The sequence below is a fragment of the Procambarus clarkii genome, chromosome 8 (genome assembly GCF_040958095.1).
Source record: "Procambarus clarkii isolate CNS0578487 chromosome 8, FALCON_Pclarkii_2.0, whole genome shotgun sequence".
In the NCBI taxonomy this organism is placed as follows: domain Eukaryota; kingdom Metazoa; phylum Arthropoda; class Malacostraca; order Decapoda; family Cambaridae; genus Procambarus; species Procambarus clarkii.
The window spans coordinates 6,167,600-6,193,734 of NC_091157.1; the positions used below are offsets into that span (position 1 = coordinate 6,167,600).

The following is a 26,135-nucleotide window of genomic DNA, read 5'->3' on the forward strand; positions in this document are numbered from 1 at the left end:
CCTAATGCGAGTTGGCAAGTTATGATGATGATGATTTTACAATTTTATTACATTTTTCACACCATTTTTAGCTTTTGAAATAATGGCACTTATTGTAACATATGAACTGAGAAAGAATTTGTGTATAGTATTTTATAAGTTTGAATGAAGACAGATACTGAATGACAAACTGTCAATGAAGATAAAGGAAAATAGCATTTAAGAATACAGAGCAAGTAATTTGGAAAAAATTTGCATTATTTTAAAATTTAATTATTTCAGTTACTAAACAGAAAAAAACTCAAACTTTGAGCCCTTTCATAAATGCCACAGCAATGAATAGATACTTAAAAAATGGCTAATTTATAAATAACAATTTCACTGCATTAGCTGGAATGGTAAAAGTATGAATTTACGACAAAAACAAAACAAAAATACAAAGAGTAAAAAAATAATTTATTTAGTCTATAACCAGATCCATCTTTTATTTTAAACTTTTATGTGACCAAAGCCAACCAAAGCCATCTAATCTTAAGAAAAACTTTAATAAAGTCTTTTAACAACTAATATTCATTCTATATACTGTACTGGGTTATAAGTACTGTACGTGTACTGTATAGAGTGGAATATTCCTAGTTCTGTGGGCAAAAACAGTGTGAGGAACACAATCGACTTGAGAATGGTCCAGGACGGACCGAAACGTCGTCGTCCCTTCATTTTCTAGCGTGTGGATTGATCAACAGTATGGGGTACATTTACCATCTGGTTGATCACTAGTATCTTGAAATAACTATTACAAGAAAACTGGGGCAAACAAAATGGATCAACATAATACATAACTCTACCATTTGTATGTGTTATCATATACCATAACTTTAATCAGCAAATTAACAACAATATGTGAGCAAATTCAAAATCCTGAAAAAGAAAAACAATAATTCTCTTCAATACAGCACTAACCTACCAAGAGCACATGTTCTCTTGCTGCAGCATGGGTTTCACTACAATAACAGTATAAAAGGATTGTAGACTAAATGATAATTGAACAATTCTGTCTTGTTCCTGATGCCAGACAATTTTGTAGGTCATATAGTTCACCTGTCACTTACATTCATCTTGTGTTATCTAGATATCCTTCCTGTGGCTTTAAGAAGCATGCTCAGATTATCTTGTGCACTCTTCAGGGTCGGGTTTAGCCTCAGTGCATGTACATAGGATTTCTCAGCCCGTTCATACTTACGCCAACGGTGATACAGGACACCAAGATTGGCCCAGTAGTTGGCATTGCTTGGGTCAAGCTTTGTGGCCTGAAGAAAATGAGATTCAGATTCCTCGTAACGGTTGAGCTTTCCAAGAGTGTTGGCTAAGTTGAAGTGAAGTGCAGGTTCATTTGGAAGGTGTCTGATTGTAAAAAAGAGAACATAATTCATTGCCTTTAAAGTAATAAAACAGTGTAGTATATTCTTACTTTTGCTTGTTCTACTAACAATGGCATTATTAAATATATAATGAACATGATTTAATTTGAAAGTGTGACACTGCAAAGCAACAGAAAAAAAAATTTTTCACTTACAAATCCAATACACAATAATTAAAAGTTTAATTTACTTTCACTGATTTGTTAGAAATCTGACTATTCACCACTCTTCTTGACTATTAATCATTATACATAAGTAGGTGTAGTATGAACTCCAGCTCACACAAACTATTGGGACAAAGCCAATTCAATGTTATCTTCTCTTGAGATGATTTCGGGGCTCAGCGTCCCCGTGGCCCAGTCCTCGACCAGGCCTCCTTTTTGTTACATACCCCCAGGAAGCAGCCCGTAGCAGCTGTCTAACTCCCAGATACCTATTTACTGCTAAGTAACAGGGTGACACTAACATTTTGCTTATTTGTCTCCACCTCCTCTGGGGATTGAAGCTGGAACCTCAGCACTTCGAATCCGAAGCCCTGTCCATTCAGCTATCAGGCGCCTTTTGTTGAATATAATTGTATTTCATTATACTCAACACACCAGTGTTGAGTATAATGAAATACCAATTCCTGGGTGAACCCCAATGGCTCCCTGAAGCTACGATACTGATATATATGCCAAACTACTTGGTGCCATCAGTCATAGAGTTCTTTTCAGCCTACCGGGGACTAGAGCCAAAACCTGACCCCTCTAGAGAGGTGCTGGGAACAATGCCACTATGATGAAAATATCTGTGAAGTATAATCATGCCACCACCAAAAAAAGCACATACAAAGTCGGCAAAATGAAAGACCACTGCTGGTTATAAGACTGATGCCTTAAAAATTGCCAAAACAACTCCCCCGAACAATATAAACAAATACAATACAAAAGTCATGAAACTAGGAACATAAAAGGATGGGTTAACACAAGAGAAGAGTCATGTTCAATGTATGCTTAACTTAACACGCACAACTATAATTAGCTAAGATGGTAAATACACTTGCACACAAAAATAGAGCTATGCCAAAAGGCCCCCCCCCCCCCAAAAAAAAAAAAAAAAAAAAAAAAAAAAAAAAAAAAAAGTGGTGGTGGTGACATGATGTGAGATCTCGCCAAGTGCACGCCTGATTAGTTGTCACCAGATGGACTCCAAGCTACCTGTCCCCCCACCTGGTGGTGGTTGGAGAAAGGGTGGGTTGTAACTAGCACAGACAACAACCTAACTACTGTAATCCTAGTTGTCAGTCTTGATTATGTTTCCCTTGTTTTGGAGTGTTCTACCTTTCTGGTGGCATTTTTCTTGGTCTGGGATCGATCTAGTATCCCAACTTCCTGTGCCTTTGACTTTTCTGTTTCTGGTCTTTGGTATTCATTTTATGACTCGCAAGGGCCTAGTGTGACACGATTTATGTAGGCTTATCCGGGCAGCTAGCTGCAGAGAGCCATCGAGGGGTCACTCGCAGAAAGATAATGCATGCAGTAAAGAAAAATTACTCAAATTATTAATGTCAAAACCAATATACTGCAAATACAACCTTAATGCTTTATCTGCAACTTCAATGGCAGGTTGATACAATCCTTGGGAGTCCAGGAGGATCAGCATGTTTGTCCAAGCCACGGCGAGGGAGGGCTTGAGGGAGGTGGCATTGGTCCAGGTAGCAAGAGCACCATTGTGGTCACCTTTTTCTAAATAAAGGTTACCTAAATTGTACAGACAGTCCGGATACACCTGAAAGTACAGTACTATATAAACAATTTATAATCAACATATAAATAAGTGCAGAATTAATTAATTCACACACCTGCAAACACTTATCACAAATTTATTTATGCAATAGTCATTAATTAATTCACACACCTGCAAACACTTATCACAAATTAATTTATGCAATTGTCATGTATATTGTAGTTTAAAAAAACTTAGTGGACCCTTGGTGGGTCCACTAAGGAGCCACCAGAAAGGAAGATTTCATTACATTCAATGTTAGTTTTTTGAGTGGGCTTCATGTTGGCTTCCTATTGCAATCTCACCACCGAGAAGAAAAACAAAAGGGGAACACGGAAGAGGCAAAGGAAAGCAGACGGCAGGAAAAAAACAAAAATCCAGTAGACAAAGCCACAAACACCTGAGCAACAGCAGCCAGAAGGAAACCCGCCGACTGGTCAAACAGAAGGATCCAGCAGTCTTGCCAAAACAATCAAGCCCTAGACTGTCCTGTTTTTCTTTGTGTTCCCATGTTGAGATAGCTTGGGAAGCCACCGAGGAGTCCTCCCAAAAGGCCAGCATTAGATGTAATGAAATGCCTCACTTAGGTGGGTTCCCTTGGTGAGTCCCTGTCCTTGCCCTTCCTTCAGGGGTATTCAGTGACCAGCTTTGGGAGGTGAATGACTGTAGTGGTCAGCTGGCAGGAGTCCTGGTTGCCAGGGTTGATTGCAATCTGCAATCTAGTAATTGGAACTGGTGAACATGTGTGAACATAGTTGTCAAGGTTGCCAACATTTCTCCACACAGTTGCTCATTTTGGGGAGCTCTACCTTTCTGATGATTTTTCCTCTTGATTTGGGTTGATTTAGCATCCGCATCTCTAGATTCCCTTTGCCTCTACTGATTGATCAGATTCTGTTTCTGGTCTCCGGTAGGCACTGATGACTCATAGAAGCCTGGTAGGATAAGTTAAGCTTGGAGCTAACCAGGTGGGTAGCTCATCGAGCCTCCCAGAAATAATGCTCTTTCCATGTGTCATTAACCATTATAGCGCTTATAATAGTAACCGAGTAGTGAAAAAGAACAAGGAAACATTTTCACACACAAATTGACAAAAGCATAACTTTTAACAAACTTCTGACTCCGCTAATTATTTTACAATGTTGCGAACAGGAAGCTAGTTAGGCTTTTCAAAATTTCCCCCTCGACGAACTGACCTCTCCCAGGATACAACTCGCACTTACACAATAAATCCCAATGTGTCTTGAATGGTCAAGGTGGCTGTTTTAAGCTACAGCATGGGGGGGTTGCCACTTTTCCTGCTACAGTACTGCTAAACAGCAGCATGTACTCCAAACTCTTATTTTGTAGGCCAGATGTTTGAACAAACATTACAAGATGTGGAAACACGTTTTCTAGGCATCTAGCAAAAACAGCTGCTTTTAACTGGAATAATAATGATTCTGTTTTTGTTAGTCACACCATTGAAATTGTCAGAGAAGGGTAAAACACGAACGATTAAAAAAAAAAATTGTAAATGTTATTATAACGTACAGATCTGTGGGTGAGAGCAGTGAGGTAACTATTTTCAGCAGATGTGTGGTCACCCAGTGATGCCTGAACAATGCCCAAGTTCATCCACGCTGCAGCAAAATCTGGTCTTAAGGTAGTGGCTTGCTGCAGCAAGTGCAATGCCTCATCAAGATGACCCTGATCCTGTCAATATAAATTAATATAAAATTATGAAAAGAAACAGGTGACATGAACAATATTATGAATGGCTGAAAAGATATAACAAAGGGGGATATAAATATGGTTTGGAATATGTACTGGTATGTCAACAAAAAATAGAAACTCAAATTGGATAAAAATTGGATATGTTTATATTCACGAAAAACCTGAAAATGGTAATTACTGGAATGAAACAATGTAATGAAACAAATTACTGGGCAACATAATAATTTTTTTAATTTTTGTTGAGGACAGGAGACCTGTTGAACAACTGACCCAGGATGCAACCCCCAACAGTTGTCTAACTCACAGGTAACTATTTACTGTTTGATGAAGAATAGGCATTAGGTGAAAGGAAACAAGCCCACCCATTTCTGTCCCACCCAGGAATCAAACCCAGGATCCCCAATTGTGGGTCGAAAACAAAGCGAACTGTACTACGAGACCCTTAAAATACATGTTTGATCACTGGATTGTTTCAAGCATAGGTTACTTACATAAGTTATATAGGTTTTGGGGCAGCCTACTTTTCTAGCCTGTGAATTAACATTTTATGGGGCCAGTATCAATAGATTTTCCACAATAAAATATATGCAATCCATCCACTCTTCTCTTTTGTTATGACTTGGTGACTGTCATAGAATTCAATCAGGTCCCCATTCATGCTTTGCTCCTCTACTCCCATGCTGCTTCTGTTGCAAAGTTAGTTCTCTCAAGATTTTACTCAAGATTGACATCAGCGATACTGATTTCTAGTTTAATGATTAGTGTCTGTCTCCTTTGTTTAATAGAGGTTCTGTGTTAACAGTTTTCCAGGTTTCTGGGAGTTTTCCTTTTCTTACAAGAAACTATAGACAAGTTAATGGGTCACATAATATCTCTGCAGCCTCTTTTAGTACTCATGACAAAATCTGGTCTAATTCTGCTGCTTTAGTTACATCAAGTCATATCAAGTATTTATTTTATCTTTTTTTCCTGTGATATAAGTCACTGTTTTTGTCCATGCCTATCTCTGTCTCTTTGTCGGTTTGTCATTTTTCTATTTATAGCATGATATTTATATCATCACATTGTGTAATGTTATATTTTCCTCCTGTGCATCCATAGATTTTAACAAAATGTATATTATTTTACTTGTCTATGAACTCATCTTAATATAACCTGAAAGCAGCACAGAATGCAATAAATTGTTGTGAACTCCTACTCAAAATGAAAAGTTTAAATACGAATCATAAAGGTCCTTTCCTGCCTCTTCCACTTGCCTTAAGAATATTGGCTAGGTTGTTCATGGCTTGGTCATAGTCTGGGTTCAATCGTAGAGCTTCCCGGTAACGTCTCACAGCTTCTACTACATCTCCTGTGTCGGCTGCAACTTTACCCATGTTGTAATGAACCTAAAAGTACAATGAGTAAATTGTATAAACTAATACTGGCACTTTCTTGTCAAAATGCTGCCAAAAATCTATCACATATTACTGAACTTTCATCAAAACTCTGTAATGAACTACATTTGGTAAATGAGAACAAATTTGTTATGCTGTACGGTACTGGTAAACACACTCCATACACACATTTCTCAGAGCACCACTGCCACTTAGACTATATAACTATCCAACCTTCTATTAATCCACTATATTCACCCATAAACATGAATTAGTGTCATTAACCTTGGCATTTAAAGGACACACATCAAGGCCAGAGCTAAACAGCTGCTTCTCTGTGAGCCAGTCATGACTTCTTTGCTGGCAACGTAGCATGAACACAAGCACCAAGAAGACGTACCCTATCTGAAGCACTCTCTGAAAATAAAAAAAAAATAAAAATAATTCAAGTAAAATGTAAGAGGCAACAGATTAAATTTCAAACATTCTGCACTTATTTCAGGTCAATTAGTGCTCCAGTACAACTTACATATGTGAATTGGCTGTAACAAGAAGGCATTTAGTCTATGTGATAATCCAAATAAAAATAGAGTATGGAGTATAATGAAATGTCACTTTTTGCAATTACATAAGTTTAAGTATCGAAGTGTAGTTACAGGATGAGAGCTATGCTAGTGGTGTCTTGTCTTCCCAATATTCTGTCATGTGATGCTTTGAAACTACGAACGGTTTTGGCATCCACCGCCTTCTCGCTCAACTTGCATCAATCCAGTCTTCAGAGAACCAGGCACAATACAAATTTCAGAGTATATCGAGGTGTCTCGAGACGAAGTAGGAAAAAATGGCCAAGGAGCTAGGTAGAAACAAGGCAGTGAGCCAAGATGTCGTTTCACGTTGTGTTCTGAGAGAATGTGCCTCTGAGCTCAGCACTCCACACAAACTGATTTTTCAGTCATCTTTGCATACAGGAGTCTTGGCAGACATATGGAAAAAGGCAAACATAGTTCAAATCTATAACAATTTGTAGCGGGGAAGATTTCCTTAACCACTGCACTGCGCACCTGATTTCGGCAAAAACTTCTTAGTGCAATTGTCAAGGCCATATTTTTGTTTTTATAAATATTCAGGTAAAGTTAATGTCAAAATGTTTTCAAACTCTATTTCCATTTCAAAATACAGAGAGTAACAAAAATATTAAAAAACATTAAAACATAGCCTAATTAAAAAAAAAAGCACAACTTTCAGAGTGCCTGAAGGCAATTTGTGCAGTGCAGTGGTTAATACTGGTGTTTCTTACTGACTGCAAGATATGTTGAGTTGACTGCATTTATCTGGACTTTTAAAACAAGCCTATTGAAGTTACACGAAAGAAGCTGTTCTGGAAACGTCAACATACTAGGGGGGTGACAGGGAGACTTCTGACATAGATGGAAGTTTTCTGACAGAAAAATGAGGGTAGTAATCAGAGGCAATGTATCAAACTGGAGAAATGATATTAGTGGAGTACCACAGGATTCAGTTCTAGCACTAATAATGTTCATTGTCTATATAAATGATCTGCCAAAAGGAATAGAGAATTATATGAACACGTTTGCTGATAATGCCGAGCTACTCGGGTAGGTAAGAAACTTAAGACGATTATTATGCCCTACAAGAAAACCTGGACAAAAGTGTATGCAATAACACTTGGCAAATAGAATTTAATGTGAAAAAATGCAACTTTATGGAATGTAGAATAGATGACAGGTTACAAACAACCTACTAATTATGTGAAAAATCTTTAAAGAATTCTTATAAGGAAAGAGATCTACGGGTCGTTCTGGAAAAAAAAAATGTCACCCGAGGACCACATAAAGAACAGTGTGTTAGAAGTGTATGCTATGCTTTTTAACTTTAGAATTGCTTTTAAATACTGTACAAGAATGAAGAAATATGAAAGAAATTGTTCTTGACCTTTGTGAGACCAAAATTGAAATATGCAGTGGTTGTATAGTGCCTATATCTCAAGAAGCACATCAGTAAATTGGAAAAGGTGTAAAAACATGCAACTAAATGACTTCTGGAACCAAAGAATAAGAGATATAAGGAGAGGTTAGAGGTGCTAAACATACCAAAGCTAGAAGATAGAAGAAAAAGAGGTGATATGAGCACTATGTACAAAATAGTAAGATGAATCAACGAAATTGACAAAGAAGAATGTTTAAAAACAGCAACTTCAAGAACAAGATGAAGGTTTAAACTAAAGAAACAAAGGTTCACTTTTGCAAACAGAACAATTGACGGTTAAACCAAGTTAAGTGAGAAGATGGTGGTAGCCAAAATCATTAAAAGTTTCGAAGTGTCACATGACAAAGGGTAATGCGAAGATGGGATACTACGAGCATAGCTCTCATCCTTTAACGACACTTAAGTAATTACTCTGTGCGACACCTTAGTAGCTCATCTTGGCTTAAGGCACAAAATACCCAGTGTCCTCAAATATCAAGTTCTGAAGACTTTCTCAGCCAGGAATGACATCTGACCCCCATCAAAGAGGTGAAGGAGGAACATGGGGACAAAGATCAACCCAAAACTGAGGTGAACTGCTTAGAAAATCAAATGGCGAAGCAAAACCCTCAACACCAATGTAATACTGTGTACACACTGGGTAATTACTGCCTATAACTATCCAGCAAACTGGTGACAAAAGTGAACACAAATGAACATTTCAGAATATAGTATAGAAAAATGCAAACATAGACTTGAACTAAGCATCAAACCATCATTAATAGAGCAGAATTTAGATTTTACAAATCAAGTAAGATTTCATTACCAAAATAATGAGCCAACTGGAGACATACTGTAAAATTTGGGTAACCAAATTCTTGATAATCAATGTTACCTGTATAACAGTACCTTATGAAACAACTTCCTAACATGAACTTTGAATGTTCTTTTCATGGATCATAATTTGACATCAGGCTCAATAGTACTTTAAAACTAATCTTAAATAAATTAATAAATACTACACACATTTAATTGGGGCATCTCACCTTATTGATGAAGGTAGTTGTGCCGAGCTCCCTCATACCCGTCACAACAAGAATACAGAACCCAGCGGCAGGAAGGTACAATACACGCTCAGCTATCACAAATCCCACCCGAAAGAAGACATTGGTAGCTGGTAAAAATGGCACTATTCCCATAGCCAAAGCCATTAATACACATCTGAAAGTAGTCAATAAAATGATTAGATATCGAGAATTATTTCCTGCTCTATTTTCATATTATCTTGCAAATTTGCTATTAATAGACAATATAAATTATGAAGTTTCCACTGTGAGGGAAGTTAGGGGGAATGACAACCAGCAACATGGAAATTAGCCTAACAAGTCTAATTCGTGGCAAGACAAAAACGACCAGCCCAGAGCACAGCTTTGTCGAGTGTTATTTACATGACATCCAACTGGATGATCTGCGCAATTTCTTCAGTTCACACCTCTAAGTTCCAAAGCCACATCATTATCTCTGATCTCTTGCATTTACGTGCAGCAAAATATTGTTTCATAGCTGGTAGTGTCACCAAATACATTCAGCCCACATTTCAGGCAAATTCATTCACAAAAGCATGCAAACATGCAAATAAAGCAATACAATACCTACACATATTTAAATAAAAAATACATTTGTTAGAATTTAAATGCTCCTTTCATCAATAAGTAGCATAGCCTATACAGTTCCAGACAGTAGGAAAAATAATTACACGACAATTTGTTAATTAAGCTGTGGACTTCTATTCAACCAAACATTTAAATAAATTTATCTCCAATATATGAAGAATATAGTTATTTTTTGTTACATGCTTTATTGACAAAAATGACAAGTCACACTGAGGGTAACTAAACAAATTTTGAAAGCCTATTTTAACATTCTAGATAAATCATTATTGCATAAGAATGCCACAGTACCACACTATTAGCAGAAATAAAAGACCCCGTACCTAGAGGTCTGACTCCCTTTGCCTTGGGTCATTCCCCGCCTCAGCAACATAATGAATGAAACCCACAGAACTGGGAGAGTCAGCAGTCTTGGGTCGTTGAAGCTTACAATGACTGGCACACAGCCCATAGACCAGTCAAAACACAACCAAATTGGAAGAACCAGTAGAAGAGCATTCATGCTGTATGTATACTGATAATTCAAACTCTGTGGAGAAAATATATACTGTTTTAAGTACATTCAGATATGTAAAATATGCAATTTATATATCATTACTTATAAACAGACATAACAGAAACAGCAAATGCATTATGCAACATGCACGCTCAACATGCAAACCCTGAAGTGAACACTTGTTGAACGCGTACATCACATGATATATTAACACTATTTAAATCTAATAAAATTTAACATTTAGCTTTTAAAAAATGCATTGCACCTTGATTAGGTATTATAGAAACTACACTGGGCAAAATGCAACATAACATGGATACTGCCAATTCAAATAGAAAGCTGGCATACCACAATAAATATATTATGTAGCCAGTATATAATTTCAGGTACATTAAAAATCATTTATGATGAAAAAATACTTAAATCATTAAGATCCTCAACTACTGTACTGTACTACCTAATTTCCCCACTTCCACGGATGAGAAAACATCAGCCTGGAGGATAAATGAGCAGTACAGTATTGTAAACAAAAAGGACAGTAGTACATACTGTATATGCATTATCGTTATCTTATTTCACTCTTCATGTGGTGGGTAGTCGAGCACGGGCGGAGGAGAGTGGAGGAAGGCGCTAGGGAGCCAAACCTCAAAAAGGTTGAAGCAGCAGCCAGTGACACAGCAGCTGATGTAGGGCTAACAGAGACCGCACCCAGCAGCTGCAGCAGTGGCAAAAGGGACTGCATGGGAGACTCCAGAACATCCTCTGAAGCCAAACCCAGTCCAAGGGATGCACACGGAGTGCAAAGTTGAGACTCCCACATAGCTGCCTGAGCAACTGCCGAGTCACCCGGGGCCGACTCCACATCAACTAACAGTAGCACTGCAGCCGAGACAAGACCGCTGGAGGCAGAGAAAGCGCCATTGACCGAGAATCCAAAATGAGGCCCAACTAAGTCTGAACCTGGACTAGAACCAATTGGAACTTCTGTTAATTCACCAGGAATCCAAACCCAGCAAACTGGGAAAGAACCAGATCGCTGGCTAGCAGACACATGGATTGGCTGGGAGCCCATACCAGCCAGTTGTTGATGTAGGCCACAACCCAAACACCTTAGAGATGAAGACAAGTCACCAAGATACATACCATACGATGGTCATGGTATAAATTATAAATGCAAATTTTTGGACTTTCCAGGTAAAAAAAATTTGGCTAATTCAGATGAGGCTGGACTCCATATGATCTGAATTACTGAGCAATACAGAATTACATTTCATAACGCAATTTCATATCACAAAATCTATCTTTTTAGCTACATTTTAAGCTTTATTTGAAAGGAATCAATCATCTAATTATTATTAGTTTTTAATTACTCTCATCTCAAAATATTTGCAATACTGCAGTTGCCAACTATTATTGCAATTTTTTATTTTTGCCAATAAAACCTCAAACAATCATATTAATTGAATAAAAGTCATTGGAATGCAGTGAATACAAAGTTGTTTATATCAATACATAACCAACTTCAATCAATTAATAGTTTGATTTAGATCTCAAAATAACTGTGTTTGCTTAAAACCTATTATCTTGGTTAGTTAGTCTGATATGAATTACATTTTCTCATAAGGGCGCCTGACAGCTGGGTGGACAGCGCTTTGAATTCGTAGTCCCGAGGTTCCGAATTCAATCCCCGGTGGAGGCGGAGACAAATGGGCAAAATGTTTCTTTCACCCTGATGCCCCTCTTACCTAGCAGTAAATAGGTACCTGGGAGTTAGACAGCTGCTACGGGCTGCTTCCTGGGGGTGGAGGCCTGGTCAAGGACCGGGCCGCGGGGACACTAAACCCCGAAATCATCTCAAGATAACCTCAAGATATAATAATCAGCATGGCAGGCACTGAAAAAGTGCTTTCAAGTAAACACATTAAAATATGGTTAAAATAAACATGTCCACTACAGAGTATTTTTAGTACAATCCAAGTACAGTACTGTAATAGATATTGCAGCTACACAAATTCTGACATGAAGGCAAACTGCTGGTACACTAAAGACAATCAAGGAAGATAAAGAACATGCACCTGATAAGTAGTGGTGGCACAGTGGTAACACACTCTCCCCAGCACTTTCATGTGTGATTTTTCCTAGGTTCACATCCTGGCTAGGGAAGGATTGACTAGACACTAATCCTTAACTGTATGCCTCCATTTACTCAGCAGTGATTGGGTACTGGTTGTTAAATGATTGATGGGTCATGTTCTGGGAAAACTAGTGGGTAAGGCTTACGATGAACTAGTGGGTAAGGCTTACGATGAACTAGTGGGTAAGGCTTACCATGAACTAGTGGGTAAGGCTTACCATGAACTAGTGGGTAAGGCTTACAATGAACTAGTGGGTAAGGCTTACGATGAACTAGTGGGTAAGGCTTACGATGAACTAGTGGGTAAGGCTTACGATGAACTAGTGGGTAAGGCTTACGATGAACTAGTGGGTAAGGCTTACCATGAACTAGTGGGTAAGGCTTACCATGAACTAGTGGGTAAGGCTTACCATGAACTAGTGGGTAAGGCTTACCATAAACTAGTGGGTAAGGCTTACCATGAGCTATAGGATGGGGAAAGCTCTAAGACTGCTAACAGGAGTCAGCAGTCATTTGTTCCTGTACCCACCTGTGTTACAAAACAATAAGTGTGTCCATGGGATAGCATTGCTCAAATTACTCCTTTACATGAATGTAGCAACATGAGGATGCATTGTTATAATGATAGTGCAAGATGGAAAAAATGTTCACATGGGCAGACTGAAGACGGAGGAGTTAATGAAGTAGAAGTAATTCACCCACATTTTAATATTATGAATAGAAATGAAAGAGATGAAAAAGTGCAGAGTAGATGGGAAAATATTTAATAACAAAGGAGTTCCGATATTTACAACTGATAAAACAATATAGTAAATGAAAACTGCAGTAGAGAATGCTTTGCCTGTACCATTCTGTTTGTAAATACCATTTTTATTTTGTAAATACCAAAATACCATTCATGTTTGTAAATACAGATACATTTAAGGGAGCGTGCATTATGAATGTAACATGGTGGGGGCAAAAAAAAAAAAAAAAAAAAAAAAAAAAAAAAAAAAAAAAAAATAGGAACAAACTTGTAAAAAAGAAAACATTTATTTAGGATAAACTGAAGATTTCCCTCACAGTTACACTAGCAATTAAATAGCATATAAACGTTTCCATGTAACTTTATATTTAAAATCACAAATTGTTACACGACTTATAAATATCTTGGATATAAAGATTAACCAATTAACAAAATACAGTACTGTATATTAATAAATGTAAAAGTAAATAATATACAGTACTGTATATTACAATTGATTTCATGAAACATACATATTGTTCTGAGGAGAGTGTTAACTGAGAATTTATTTAACATTTTATTTTAACCTCACCAATAAAGACAAGTGAAATGAAGAAAAGTGCATCTACAAATTTAATTATAAATAAAGTGCAATAATAATCACCTATATCTTAAATTTAAATGAAAACTACTGTACAGTACACAGATAATATTAGCAAACATATTTACAAATGGAGTTACATTAAATACTCACTCTAAAGAAAATACTATCTAAAAATGAAGCAGGATTGTCCACTTTCATGAACCTTGGCACAGTAGAACCCATAACAATCCAACGACCCACCAGCAGCGCAATACCCGTTACTGCTAATATCATGTGACGCCAGACGAGACCACGAACCACACCATCTAAAACAACAACAAAATTCGTAACTTTACTAAACAACCTCTTTACACCAACAAAGTAGAAGAATGGAGTATTTAAGTCAAATGTTTATATATATACAGTACTATACATCATTTCAATCTTTTTTTACATTACCATTCTTTAATACTTTTACAATACAGTACAGTACTGTACTGTATTTTAGTTTATATAGCACATAATATACACAACTAATTTTGTAATTAACTGATATCAATGCTAGTGAGAATTCATATGAACTGTATATAAAACATATTAATTAAAATGGCTTTATTGGTGCACTGTCAAATAATGTGTCTGCTATTAGAGCATTAAATGTTAATGAACATGATCATGATGCTTTCAAAGTCACACACACACACACACAAAAGATATGTACATACATTAAACAAGGGTTTAAAAGTGTACCAGCAGGTAATGCACATTCTTCTAAACTTCAGTGTTAACAGTCAGATAATGAATTTAAGAACATGATACCTGAATTACTTTTAAAACTGCCTGCAGGCATCCATGATGACACCAAGCTGCAAACAATTCATTCAGGAATTGATCTCTGCAGTACAAGTGAAGAATGTCATCTGGCACTTCGGATTCGTAGTCCTGAAGTTCCGGGTTCGATCCCAGGTGGAGGCGGTAACAAATGGGCAGAGTTCTTTTCACCCTAATGCCTCTGTTCGCCTAGCAGTAAATACTAGTACCTGGGAGTTAGACAGCTGGTATGGGCTGCTTCCTGAGGGGTGTATAACAAAATGGAGGCCTGGTCGAAGATCGGGTCGCAGGGACTCTAAGCCCCGAAATCATTTCAAGATACCCTCAAGAAGATAACCCTGACTGACAAGATCATGTTCTTGAGAGACTAGAAAGGAGCAAGTCTTGGGGGAGACTCGAGAGTGCCCTGCTCAGAGAGGAGCATGTTATATTCACTCAAATCCGAATTTGAATCTAGACAACAATATTTAGTGGCAAGCTGGTAAGAGCATGCAGGCGATGAGTCACAATAACGTGGCTAAAGTATGTTGACCAGACCACACACTAGAAGGTGAAGGGACGACGACGTTTCGGTCCGTCCTGGACCATTCTCAAGTCAATTGTGAGAATGAAGTCAATCCTTAATCCTTATCAGTAATGCAATAGTGCAAAATATCTGCAGGAATTCACTAAAGAAGATTTTAAAGCATACAACTATAGGATGTAGGATGCAAACACTATTAATTAATGGGAACATTCAGAACCGAGAAGAAAATCCTGGAATGAAGATGTGGGTGTTGTTTTAAGAAAAAGACAAGACATTTGGCCAGTCTCATGGGTTATCAGAGAAATTTAACATGGCTTGGAAATCATAAAAGAAGATGGGCATGTCAAAAGACATTAGACATTTAAATGAATATAACATCAAATGGAGTGCTGGACAATGAAAATTTAGAGAAAAGATTAACGTAAGACTCAAGACTCAAGAAAACTTTCCTTCTCTTACCATTATAGATGAAATAAAAAATAAAAACAATACCTGGAAGATTTCTCCAAATAGTCAATGCCCGATGATTGTGAGCCAATGATTAGCGATATAATGGTGCGGCCTATCAAGCCTTCATGAGCTAACAACACATCATATGCACTGCAGACTCCCTGGAAAAATATATATAGAGGTGAGAAATGTGCAAGCCATCGTCCAAAAATTGTGTTTATTATGAAATAAATATATAGTTATCATGAATGTAAGGTCAAAATCTGGGGCCAAATTCACGAAGCAGTTACTCAAGTACAGTAGTGTAATAACAGCAAAAGGAGTATATTGGGAGGAGCCATTTTGGTGAGGGAGGTGTTTGTGAGGGAGTGAGTGAGGCTGTCGTCTGCTGGCTGGTATGTGACTTGTCATGCCACACTATGGTGGCCACTATGCTGTTTGGACACCATACCAGCTTAGTTGTACAGTTATGGTGAATAAAACATGTAGATACTTATATATATAGCATGTGTGTATATAGTGTAATAAAAGCACAAACTGTATTGCAGGAGGAGGAATGTTGGTGAGTAAGGTGTTGAAGGAGGGAGGGCTGGCTGCCACACGCATCTGCTGGCTGGGTGTGGCAGCCACTCTTGTTGTTTGGACTCACCATACCAACTTAGTGGTTTGCTATGGTGAACAAACCATGCAGATACTTGTGCAGTATATATGATGTGTGTGTATATAGTGTAACAACAGCATAACTATTTGTTTATTGTTTTATAAATATAATAATTGCATCACTAATATGAACATGAATATAGCGATGGTTCACACATTTTATTATATAAATATATCACACTACACACTATTGAATAATATCACTGCAAAAAAAAAAAAAAATCAGACATTGAAATAATTAGGTAATAATATCTTTGCGGCAACTCCCGCCTGACAGCGTGGGTGGAGGAGACCAGCGCGGGACACTTACTCTGTCAGCACCTCAATTTTGCCAGACTTCCTAGCCCTATTGCGGCCAAAATATTTCATCCACGATTTTTTTATTATTTTTCCCATGATCAGAAAACACATTTTAACAATCTTTGAAGAAAACAAATTTTGTTTTAATTTTTTTCTTTCTATCGCCTGACGGTGTTGCTGGCTATAATCACAAGCGCTGCCCAGGGGTTAAGGCACTATGTGCAGTGCAGTGGTTAAGACTGTAAGCACTTAATACATATGATAGAAAAACATATTGACCAAACCACACACTAGAAAGTGAAGGGAAGACGACGTTTCGGTCCGTCCTGGACCATTCTCAAGTCGAAATGTCGTCGTCCCTTCACTTTCTAGTGTGTGGTTAGGTCAACATATTTCAGGCATGTTATTGTGACTCCTCGTCTGCATAGAAAAACATATATATCAGGTCTGCTATATAATCTCAGAAAACATTATAGTATAGCTATTTATCAGAACTAAAACTAAAATACTTACCAATGCAGTGATGCCAACCTCCTTACATAACATGGCTGTGGCAGAAGATGCAGCAGTGATAAGCAGGTACAATACACTGTGCCCACACTTAACATTGCTGTTTAAAGACAAGACCACCTTTATTTTTTACACTTGCTTGCATTGAATTTTGAAAATATATAGTTTTTTTAATTTATCAACAGGAACACGAGGGACAAAATTATATACTTGACTGATACAATATTTCCCACATGCAAAGTAAGGTTGTAAACTAAAATCTTTAGCCAATATACCTAAACAGTCCTACAATACATTTATCATTACAAGTAAGGAAAAATATGTTACAAACAATAATTCAGTCTAACTAGACTGAAAGCAACGGGAAACCACCAGTACAATTCTACAATATTAGTAAATACTTTCCTTACCTATGTATCAATGCCTTAACGTAAAATGAAAGTACACATTCACATTGTACGTACCGATAACAGTTCTGTGCCTTGTTGGAAATATCTTCAGACATTCCCTTAACAGCTCTAACATAGCTCAACAGAGCCACAAATACAAAGAGAGCACAAAGCAGGTCAGCTCTCCCTACGATCCCTGAAACCTAAAAAAAAAAAAAAAAATTATCAATCCATGATTTACGTAAATTTGACGATGAGAATATTTATTTTAATATTTAGGTATGGCCTAAGTCAAAATGAAAAGAACATTAACACCAATGTTCAAATTTTTGGTTCAGATAAATAATTTATTAAATGATTTTGAAAATAGCTTTAGCCAAAAACAACCAACATAGTGGCAGGAAGACTATTTTCTCATAGAGTGCAATGACCCTTAACAAAATTATTCATCCTCATTATTCACATAAGTTTTGAAACTGTTCTTCACACTCCTGATAGGGATTTGGGCTTGAGAGGAGGAAAAAACAGAAATGCAATAAAAAAAAGGACAAGGGGTAAGATACACTTGCAGGAGATAAATGATGACGTTAGTGATGATGGAGACGACAATGGCTGATGAACAATAATAAAGAAACAAAATAAAAAATAAAAAAAAGACTGATAATAAATGACTGCTAAAATTGGGTTACTGACATAAAAAATCCAGCATTGATTGTAATGAAATCCCATTTTATGGGAGAGTCCCGGTGGCTCCCCGGCAACCCACCCTCCCTCCGGTAGACGGTTTTCGCGGGTTTGACATTCAGCCTCTGAACTGGGGTTGGATAGCTAGTGCAGGAGCTCCTCCTTCCTCCCTCCCGGGGAGGAGGTAGTTGCGCAGACAGCGGCATGGCGGCGATGGTGACGTCATGCCTGTTTGCTTGTTTTTGGTATGGGAAGTTCTGCTTGCTAGTTCGGCATTCGGTCGCAAATTTTAACCAGTCGTAGTTTGTTTTGGGACGCCTATCTTTCTGGGTACCTAACCCAGCAGATGCATATATAGAATGCTTCCAACCACACGGGAGTTTCTATTGGCCATTGCTCCTCGTGCCTCTCTGAGGAGGCCAGGTTCTGGCTTGTGGTCCCCGGTAGGCTAAGAACTCTAATCGAATTGACTGATGCCAAAGTCTAAAATATGCATATCAGCCTAGTATAGCTTCGGGAAGCCAGAGGGGCTCTCCACAGAAAATATGCACATAATGCTAAACTCACTGAAATTAATTTTGTTATAGTGTTTACATGGCTTACTTACAGCTTCAGTATGTACTGGATGCGTAGCAAACAGAATTGCAGAGAGAAGAGCAGCTCGGGGTGCCCCACTTCCAAATACTACATAGAAGACCCGAAGACTCATAATGCTCACAAGACAATGAAGTACAATATTAACTGCATGGTAACTGAATGGATCCAGTGCTCCCCATGAATAGTTTAATCTGTGGAGAAAATTAAATACATAAATTATCACAAGATATTAACAGGAAAAATAAGAATGTGAATATAAATAATAATCTAGGTATAATGTAGCAAATTCTAGATTATCTAGTAGGCTCAACAACTATAATTAAATCCCCAAAATGTACAAATTATTAAAACAATATATGCATGTGTAAAACAAGATTAACAAAATAAAGGAGCAGAATATAGTCAGATGTCTTACTGTTGAAAATCCCCTACTAATCATGACTTCCAGATCTTTTATTTATTCAGATTTGGCAATTTCAATGTTGTTTCTGGTGATATCCTCTAACTGTAGTCTCTCACTGATATCACTTTCTGACATCAGTACTCAGGAGACAACCAAGAAACCAACTGGGAGATACTCAAACTAACCCATATCCTGTACTAGCTAGGACACTGACCACAGTTAATAAGCTGATGATTACCTGGTAAACCAAAATAACCACCAGAACTTGTGTAACAATGCCAACTTAATTTAACTTGATAAACCATCAAAAGGAAGAGGAAGTTGGGATGGTGAACCTTAAGTCATGAGAGGCGCTACACCTGGTGGTGGAGTGCAGCAGGTATGGTTTGATTATCTTGAGGTTATCTTGAGATGATTTCGGGACTTAGCGTCCACACGGCCCGGTCCTCGACCAGGCCTCCTTTTTGTTACACACCCCCAGGAAGCAGCTCGTAGCAGCTGTCTAACTCCCAGGTATCTTTTTACTGCTAAGTAACAGGGACATCAGGGTGAAAAAAACATTTTGCCCTTTTGTCTCCACCTGCAACGGGGATCGAACCCGGTACCTCAGGACTACGAATCCGAAGTGCTGTTCACCCAGTTGTCAGTCAGACTACCTCACAGGGTGACTTACAGTTCCCACTAGTGGTTACAATTGTAAGTATCATTGGAGCTCTGTAACATTTGACTTTATAAACAGCTTCTTAACAGACCCCTTGGGTACTATATCTGATTCAGATTCAGATTCTTTATTCAGGTAAAGGTACTGTACATTGCAGATGAGTTACAAACATAATGTTGGATTTAAAGAAAGAACTAGTACATACAATACCTAAAGCCACTAGTATGCATAGCATTTCGGGCAAGTAGTGATGTAGTAATATGTAGTAAAATCATTGACATTCTGCCAATAGTGCAGCATTTTAATCAAAATTCACCTTTGGTAATTCCACCCATCTGTTACCATGGTCCTTGGCTCATTTCAGTCCTGTCTTTTTAGACACAGGACTGAAATCAATTCAAAACTCAATCATTATACAAGGGCAATACTAAACAGGCCTTTCAGGTTCAGATGGTTCTAAACTGCCTCAATAAGACAGTGTATGATCCACAGATTGTTATTACAGTATCATATAAACTAATAAACAAATAAATTACTAAATGATAAAAAACAAACTACCATCATTCAATTTAAAAACACTGAAGGTAATAAGATAATTAGCTAACTGTAGTTCTATCTGCTATTAATATTAATTATATATTATCAATTATGAAAGTCAAAGATTCGAATATCGTATTCTATTTTTTTTAACAAGTGATTCAAAGTTACCACTTATATATGCATTAAAGATATAGAATGTTTCTGAAACCATCTTGCCCGAACCTTCTATGCGTATTAGTGGCTTTAGGTATTGTATGTACTAGCTCTATCTATAAATCCAACATTATGTTTGTAAATCAACTATGTATGTACTTTTCCTGAATAAAAAATTTAATTTAATTTAATCCTCTTAATTCATACTTTAAATCAGCTTCTGTATTTATTCTACTCGATATCACAAACTTACCTTCTCTCAGCAAATGCATAAGAAATTATAAACATACCTGAATGAAAGCACTGTCAATGGCCTGTAGGATTTGTGACTTGAAGGATGAGTGAGACGGGTTCCCCAGAAATCATTGTGAAAAACATTGCCAAGGGGAGTGTCACCTCGTATATCATTGTTATTGACAATTGCTTCAGAATCGTCAAATACAAATTCTCCGGACAGAGAGTTGACAAAACAGATACAAGCACATGTGCCCACCAGAAAAGCTGCAGCTGGGTACGGAAGTTCTGCAACACATAAAAGCAATAAGTTACTGATAGGATGGGAAGGCACCAGCTCTGAAAAACAAGAGCAATACTGGGAAAGAAGTTTATACACAAACACAAATATCTGTCCATTCACTATACTGGTACTTGCAGATATAGTAATATATTCATTACATAAATGTTATCTAACAAAGTCATATTTTAATTTATCAGCTATTTAAATTATATAATTAAAGTTCAACTAAAAAAAGTCTGGACTTCCAATAACGAGTTAATTACATAATACACAGTAGCTCAAAGAGGAAAAAACATGGAACCTGACCCATCCAAAAACAAAATAGGGAAAAGGGTTAGTACAACAGCAAAGACCTACAGCTGCTTTCACATGGACAACACTGCCTAGGAAACTGGACCGTGCCAGAGACAGGCAGCTGCCTCAAGTGGTAAAAGAGCCATTATGGAGGTTGAGCAATGAAAAGCTCACCTAAGGGTGAAGAGCTCATGAACCTAAAGTTGGAGTGACAGGGGTTCAAGGAATGACCCCTTGGTATCCAAAAACACAAATGCATCCAGGAAAGGTAGAAGCAGCAAAGCCCAGTTCTAAACTAGGAGGAAAATTTGTCACAACCAAACCATTAAAGAAATTAAAACAGAGTTATCTGTTAGACACTATAAAACCAGGAAAAAAAGCAAGAGCGTAAATAAGTGTAGGGAGGTATAAAGGCAAGACCACCTGCAGCGGGAGTGAAAGAGGACTTTAATTGGGATAAATATCCGTTAGTGACATGTTTGAATGAATATGCAGTGTTCTTTGCCATATATGAAAAAAATTGCAGAAAATTGCAAGAAGTTTGATAGCAAGAGCAAATTAAGAAAGTTGATCTAGTCAATGTACGAACGTCAATGCAATACAGTACGTTGCATTGACATTCAACAATAATGCAATGAATTAATTTCATACAATTTCTTTTTTACCATTTCAGTAAGACCATAACTCTCTAAATCATGCACAATTATACCTGGTGCAGGAATGTCTTGATCCCATGACTTTGGAGAACTGTGTCCAGGTTTGGATGAAGCTGAGCATTTGTCCGTGCCATTTCTCTCCTGCAACTGGTGTTGTTCCCCGTCCCAGGTGCAGCACCACCCACCACATACCATGTTGCCTTACCCAGCTGCAGATGCATCAAATTAAAATGAATTATATATCCGGTGTATTATATTATTATTATATATTATATATATATATATATGTCGTACCTAGTAGCCAGAACACTCGGCCTACTATGCAAGGCCCGATTTGCCTAATAGGCCGAGTGATTTGCTTTATTTACAACAAATTGTTTCCAATTGGTTTATTTAAATTATTATTATTATATTATATTAGGAACATAAATTATTGACGAAGTTATGTTAGATTAGGTTAAGATAGGTTAGGTATCCTACGGGATGAGCATAGGCTGGTCAAGGTTGCCAGAACTCAAAAGAGAATAGTGTGTCGAGGTCACATTTAGATCCACCCCCCCCCATGATGATTTTGGACTGCCCACTGGCTACACAGCTAATTTTGGAAACATTAAGAAAAAATCTTATAGTAATATTCACCATTATTCACTGATCATGGGAAAATTAACATAAATTTCCTGATATTCATAATTTGCCTGTAGTCACAAAACACACAAGATCCTCTAACAGCCTTAAAGGTTTCTCAAGCCTTTACCTTTCTCAAGGTAAATGGGGTTACTATTCTATATATATATTTTTTTTTTTTTTTTTTTTTTTTTTTGCATTTCACACAGCAAAGCCCCTCTCACCAGCAACCACCCAAACACTGATGGCAGACAATTATATTTTTTTTAAGAGGGAGAGAAAAATACAGACACAAATAGGCAGAGACAGACAGTCGACATTACAAGATAACCTAGACAAACTGAAGGAATGGTCTAACAAATGACTACTAAAGTTCAACCCATGTAAATGTAAGGTAATGAAACTTGGCAGAAGGAACAGGAGGCCAGACACTGGATACCGAATGGGGGAGAAAGTCCTCCATGAATCGGACAGAAAGAGAAAACTATGAGTTAATATCAGGCTGAACCTGTCTCCTGAAGCCCACATCATAAGCCTGTATGCAAGGCTGGCTAACATCAGAACTGCCTTTAGAAACTTGTGCAAGGAATCATTCAGAACCTTGTATACTATATATGTAAGACCAATCCAAGAGTATGCGGCCCCAGCATGAGTCCATTCCTTGTCAAGCACAAGGAATGTGACTACTCTAGAATCAGTGATTCCCAAGCTTTTTGGATTTACAGCCATATTTTTTAATACTCAAAAAACTTGCAAGCCATTGCCACACACACACTGAACATAATGTGTTCTTTGGATTGCTGAAACTTGACTGAATCACCATATGGGTACCACTGCTCGAGAGACTGCCTCAAGTAATACCTGTACAGGCTATGCTCACCAAGATTATGTCATTTACTTAAATTTCTTTGTACAGAAGTGAGACAGCCTTTGTCAAAATTCAAATATTTCCATCTTTTTTTAAACAGTGGTTTTTGGTTTGGGTAGAAGGACATACTCTAGTATGCTTTAAACTGTGTTGATTATAAATCATTATACTGCCAGTCCACAAATGTGTATAAATTTTCAACTACCAAATTGATATTGTATTAAAGATCTGAAATACTTTTACTAACAACAATCATATGTCACTGCACACAAACTAAAATATTTTGTCCTCAAATAATGAATGAACAACATCACTAATAAGGCTATAAATTATAATCTAGTTATACACTCCAGACACAGCTTATATATGAATGATTCCTGCCTTGACAAGAGTCAAGAACAAAGAAGAGTGAGTGTGTACCTCGCATCAGCCAGCAGCAGGGAGGGAGAGATGCTGAAGGTGGGATAACATCTCCACACTGCTTGGGGAAGCTTTCCTCCCAACTCTTGCTCTTTGTTCCTCCTGCTGCTGGCTTCCTAACACCGTAATAACAACCTCTGGTGCGTGTGGGCTCCTGGCACCACCGGCACCACACCCACTACCTCTAAGGGTTTAGTATGGGGACAGTGAAGGGAATGGCAGTGACTTACCCATCACCGGCGGCACCACTTGTTTACATTTGTCGTCTGTCACTGCAGCGCATTCATCATCTCAGCTGACATGTGGGACGCTCCGATTTACCCGCCATCCCTGCGCCCTTCTCTATCACATTTTTTACCCCCTGCTCCAGCAGCTTTTAATATATTTACCGTTCATTGCGCTATTATATATTCTAATTGGCCTTTTTATCGGAATAGTTTGCAAGAATGTTTGCAGTTATTAACGTCAATTCGGATTTCTCCGCGTATTGGGCATTATTTTTTGTAATGCCCAATATTGGCATATGAAAGGAATGCTAATATTTTAACTAGATACTCTTTATTTGTCTACATTAAATATACAACACACAGCAAAACATCTATCATTGTGCTTTAATGTGTTTTACAAAAACCGAATCAACAGATAACTAAAATAAGAACCCGACACCTGTTATTATATATAAAATAACGTAAGAAATAGTAATAATATAGCCTTGAGGATTGAACACCTGTCAATAATACACAACAAGCATATAAACCAAACTTATTTGTGTTGAATAAAATATTACCAAAGCGCTGTACGGCTAAACAATGCATATATAAGGCGATTGGTCTATGTGCATTCCATAATGCTCAGAACATATGAATGACCTTCGCGGGCAGAATCCTACCCCCAGGATTCCTCCTCCTTTTTTTTTATCGTTTTAAATTTATGCAAGACTTACGTGGCATGAATATAGGTCGTGTTTGAATATCAAGTACTCTGTGTATTGAATTTATTGCTTCCTCTGTGCACAATATATACAGTATATAATACTAATATATATATAAAATATTTATACTATATTATATATTTATATATATATATATATATATTATATATATATATATATATTATATATATATATATATATATATATATATATATATATATATATATATATATATATATATATATATAAGAGAGAGAGAGAGAGAGAGAGAGAGAGAGAGAGAGAGAGAGAGAGAGAGAGAGAGAGAGAGAGAGAGAGAGAGGAGAGAGAGAGAGAGAGAGAGAGAGAGAGAGAGAGAGAGAGAGAGAGAGAGAGAGAGAGAGAGAGAGAGAGAGAGAGAGAGAGAGGAGAGAGAGAGAGAGAGAGAGAGAGAGAGAGAGAGAGAGGAGAGAGAGAGAGAGAGAGAGAGAGAGAGAGAGAGAGAGAGAGAGAGAGAGAGAGAGAGAGAGAGAGAGAGAGAGAGAGAGAGAGAGAGAGAGAGAGAGAGAGAGAGAGAGAGAGAGAGAGAGAGAGAGAGAGAGAGAGAGAGAGAGAGAGAGAGAGAGAGAGAGAGAGGAGAGAGAGAGAGAGGAGAGAGAGAGAGAGAGAGAGAGAGAGAGAGAGAGAGAGAGAGAGAGAGAGAGAGAGAGAGAGAGGAGAGAGAGAGAGAGAGAGAGAGAGAGAGAGAGAGAGAGAGAGAGAGAGAGAGAGAGAGAGGAGAGAGAGAGAGGAGAGAGAGAGAGAGGAGAGAGAGAGAGGAGAGAGAGAGAGGAGAGAGAGAGAGAGGAGAGAGAGAGAGGAGAGAGAGGAGAGAGAGAGAGAGAGAGAGAGAGAGAGAGAGAGAGAGAGAGAGAGAGAGAGAGAGAGAGAGAGAGAGAGAGAGAGAGAGAGAGAGAGAGAGAGAGAGGAGAGAGAGAGAGAGGAGAGAGAGAGAGGAGAGAGAGGAGAGAGAGGAGAGAGAGAGAGAGGAGAGAGAGGAGAGAGAGAGAGAGAGAGAGAGAGAGAGAGAGAGAGAGAGAGAGAGAGAGAGAGAGAGAGAGAGAGAGAGAGAGAGAGAGAGAGAGAGAGGAGAGAGAGAGAGAGGAGAGAGAGAGAGGAGAGAGAGGAGAGAGAGAGAGAGGAGAGAGAGAGAGGAGAGAGAGGAGAGAGAGAGAGAGAGAGAGAGAGAGAGAGAGAGAGAGAGAGAGAGAGAGAGAGAGAGAGAGAGAGAGAGAGAGAGAGAGAGAGAGAGAG

General features: G+C 37.9%; 1 protein-coding gene across 1 annotated transcript; it reads right to left on the reverse strand.

Moving 5' to 3' along the window:
• Positions 1 to 416: 416 nt before the first annotated feature.
• On the reverse strand, positions 417 to 24,285 carry LOC123759603 (protein O-mannosyl-transferase TMTC4). Its single transcript, XM_045744722.2, is given in 16 exon segments — positions 417 to 1,380; positions 2,974 to 3,167; positions 4,698 to 4,859; positions 6,137 to 6,268; positions 6,542 to 6,673; positions 9,289 to 9,463; positions 10,236 to 10,441; positions 14,021 to 14,175; positions 15,699 to 15,738; positions 15,740 to 15,817; positions 17,130 to 17,226; positions 17,591 to 17,718; positions 18,807 to 18,987; positions 20,844 to 21,075; positions 22,074 to 22,229; positions 24,163 to 24,285. Coding segments are annotated over 15 exon segments (2,334 nt in total). The 5' UTR covers positions 22,216 to 22,229; positions 24,163 to 24,285; the 3' UTR covers positions 417 to 1,100.
• Positions 24,286 to 26,135: the final 1,850 nt, after the last annotated feature.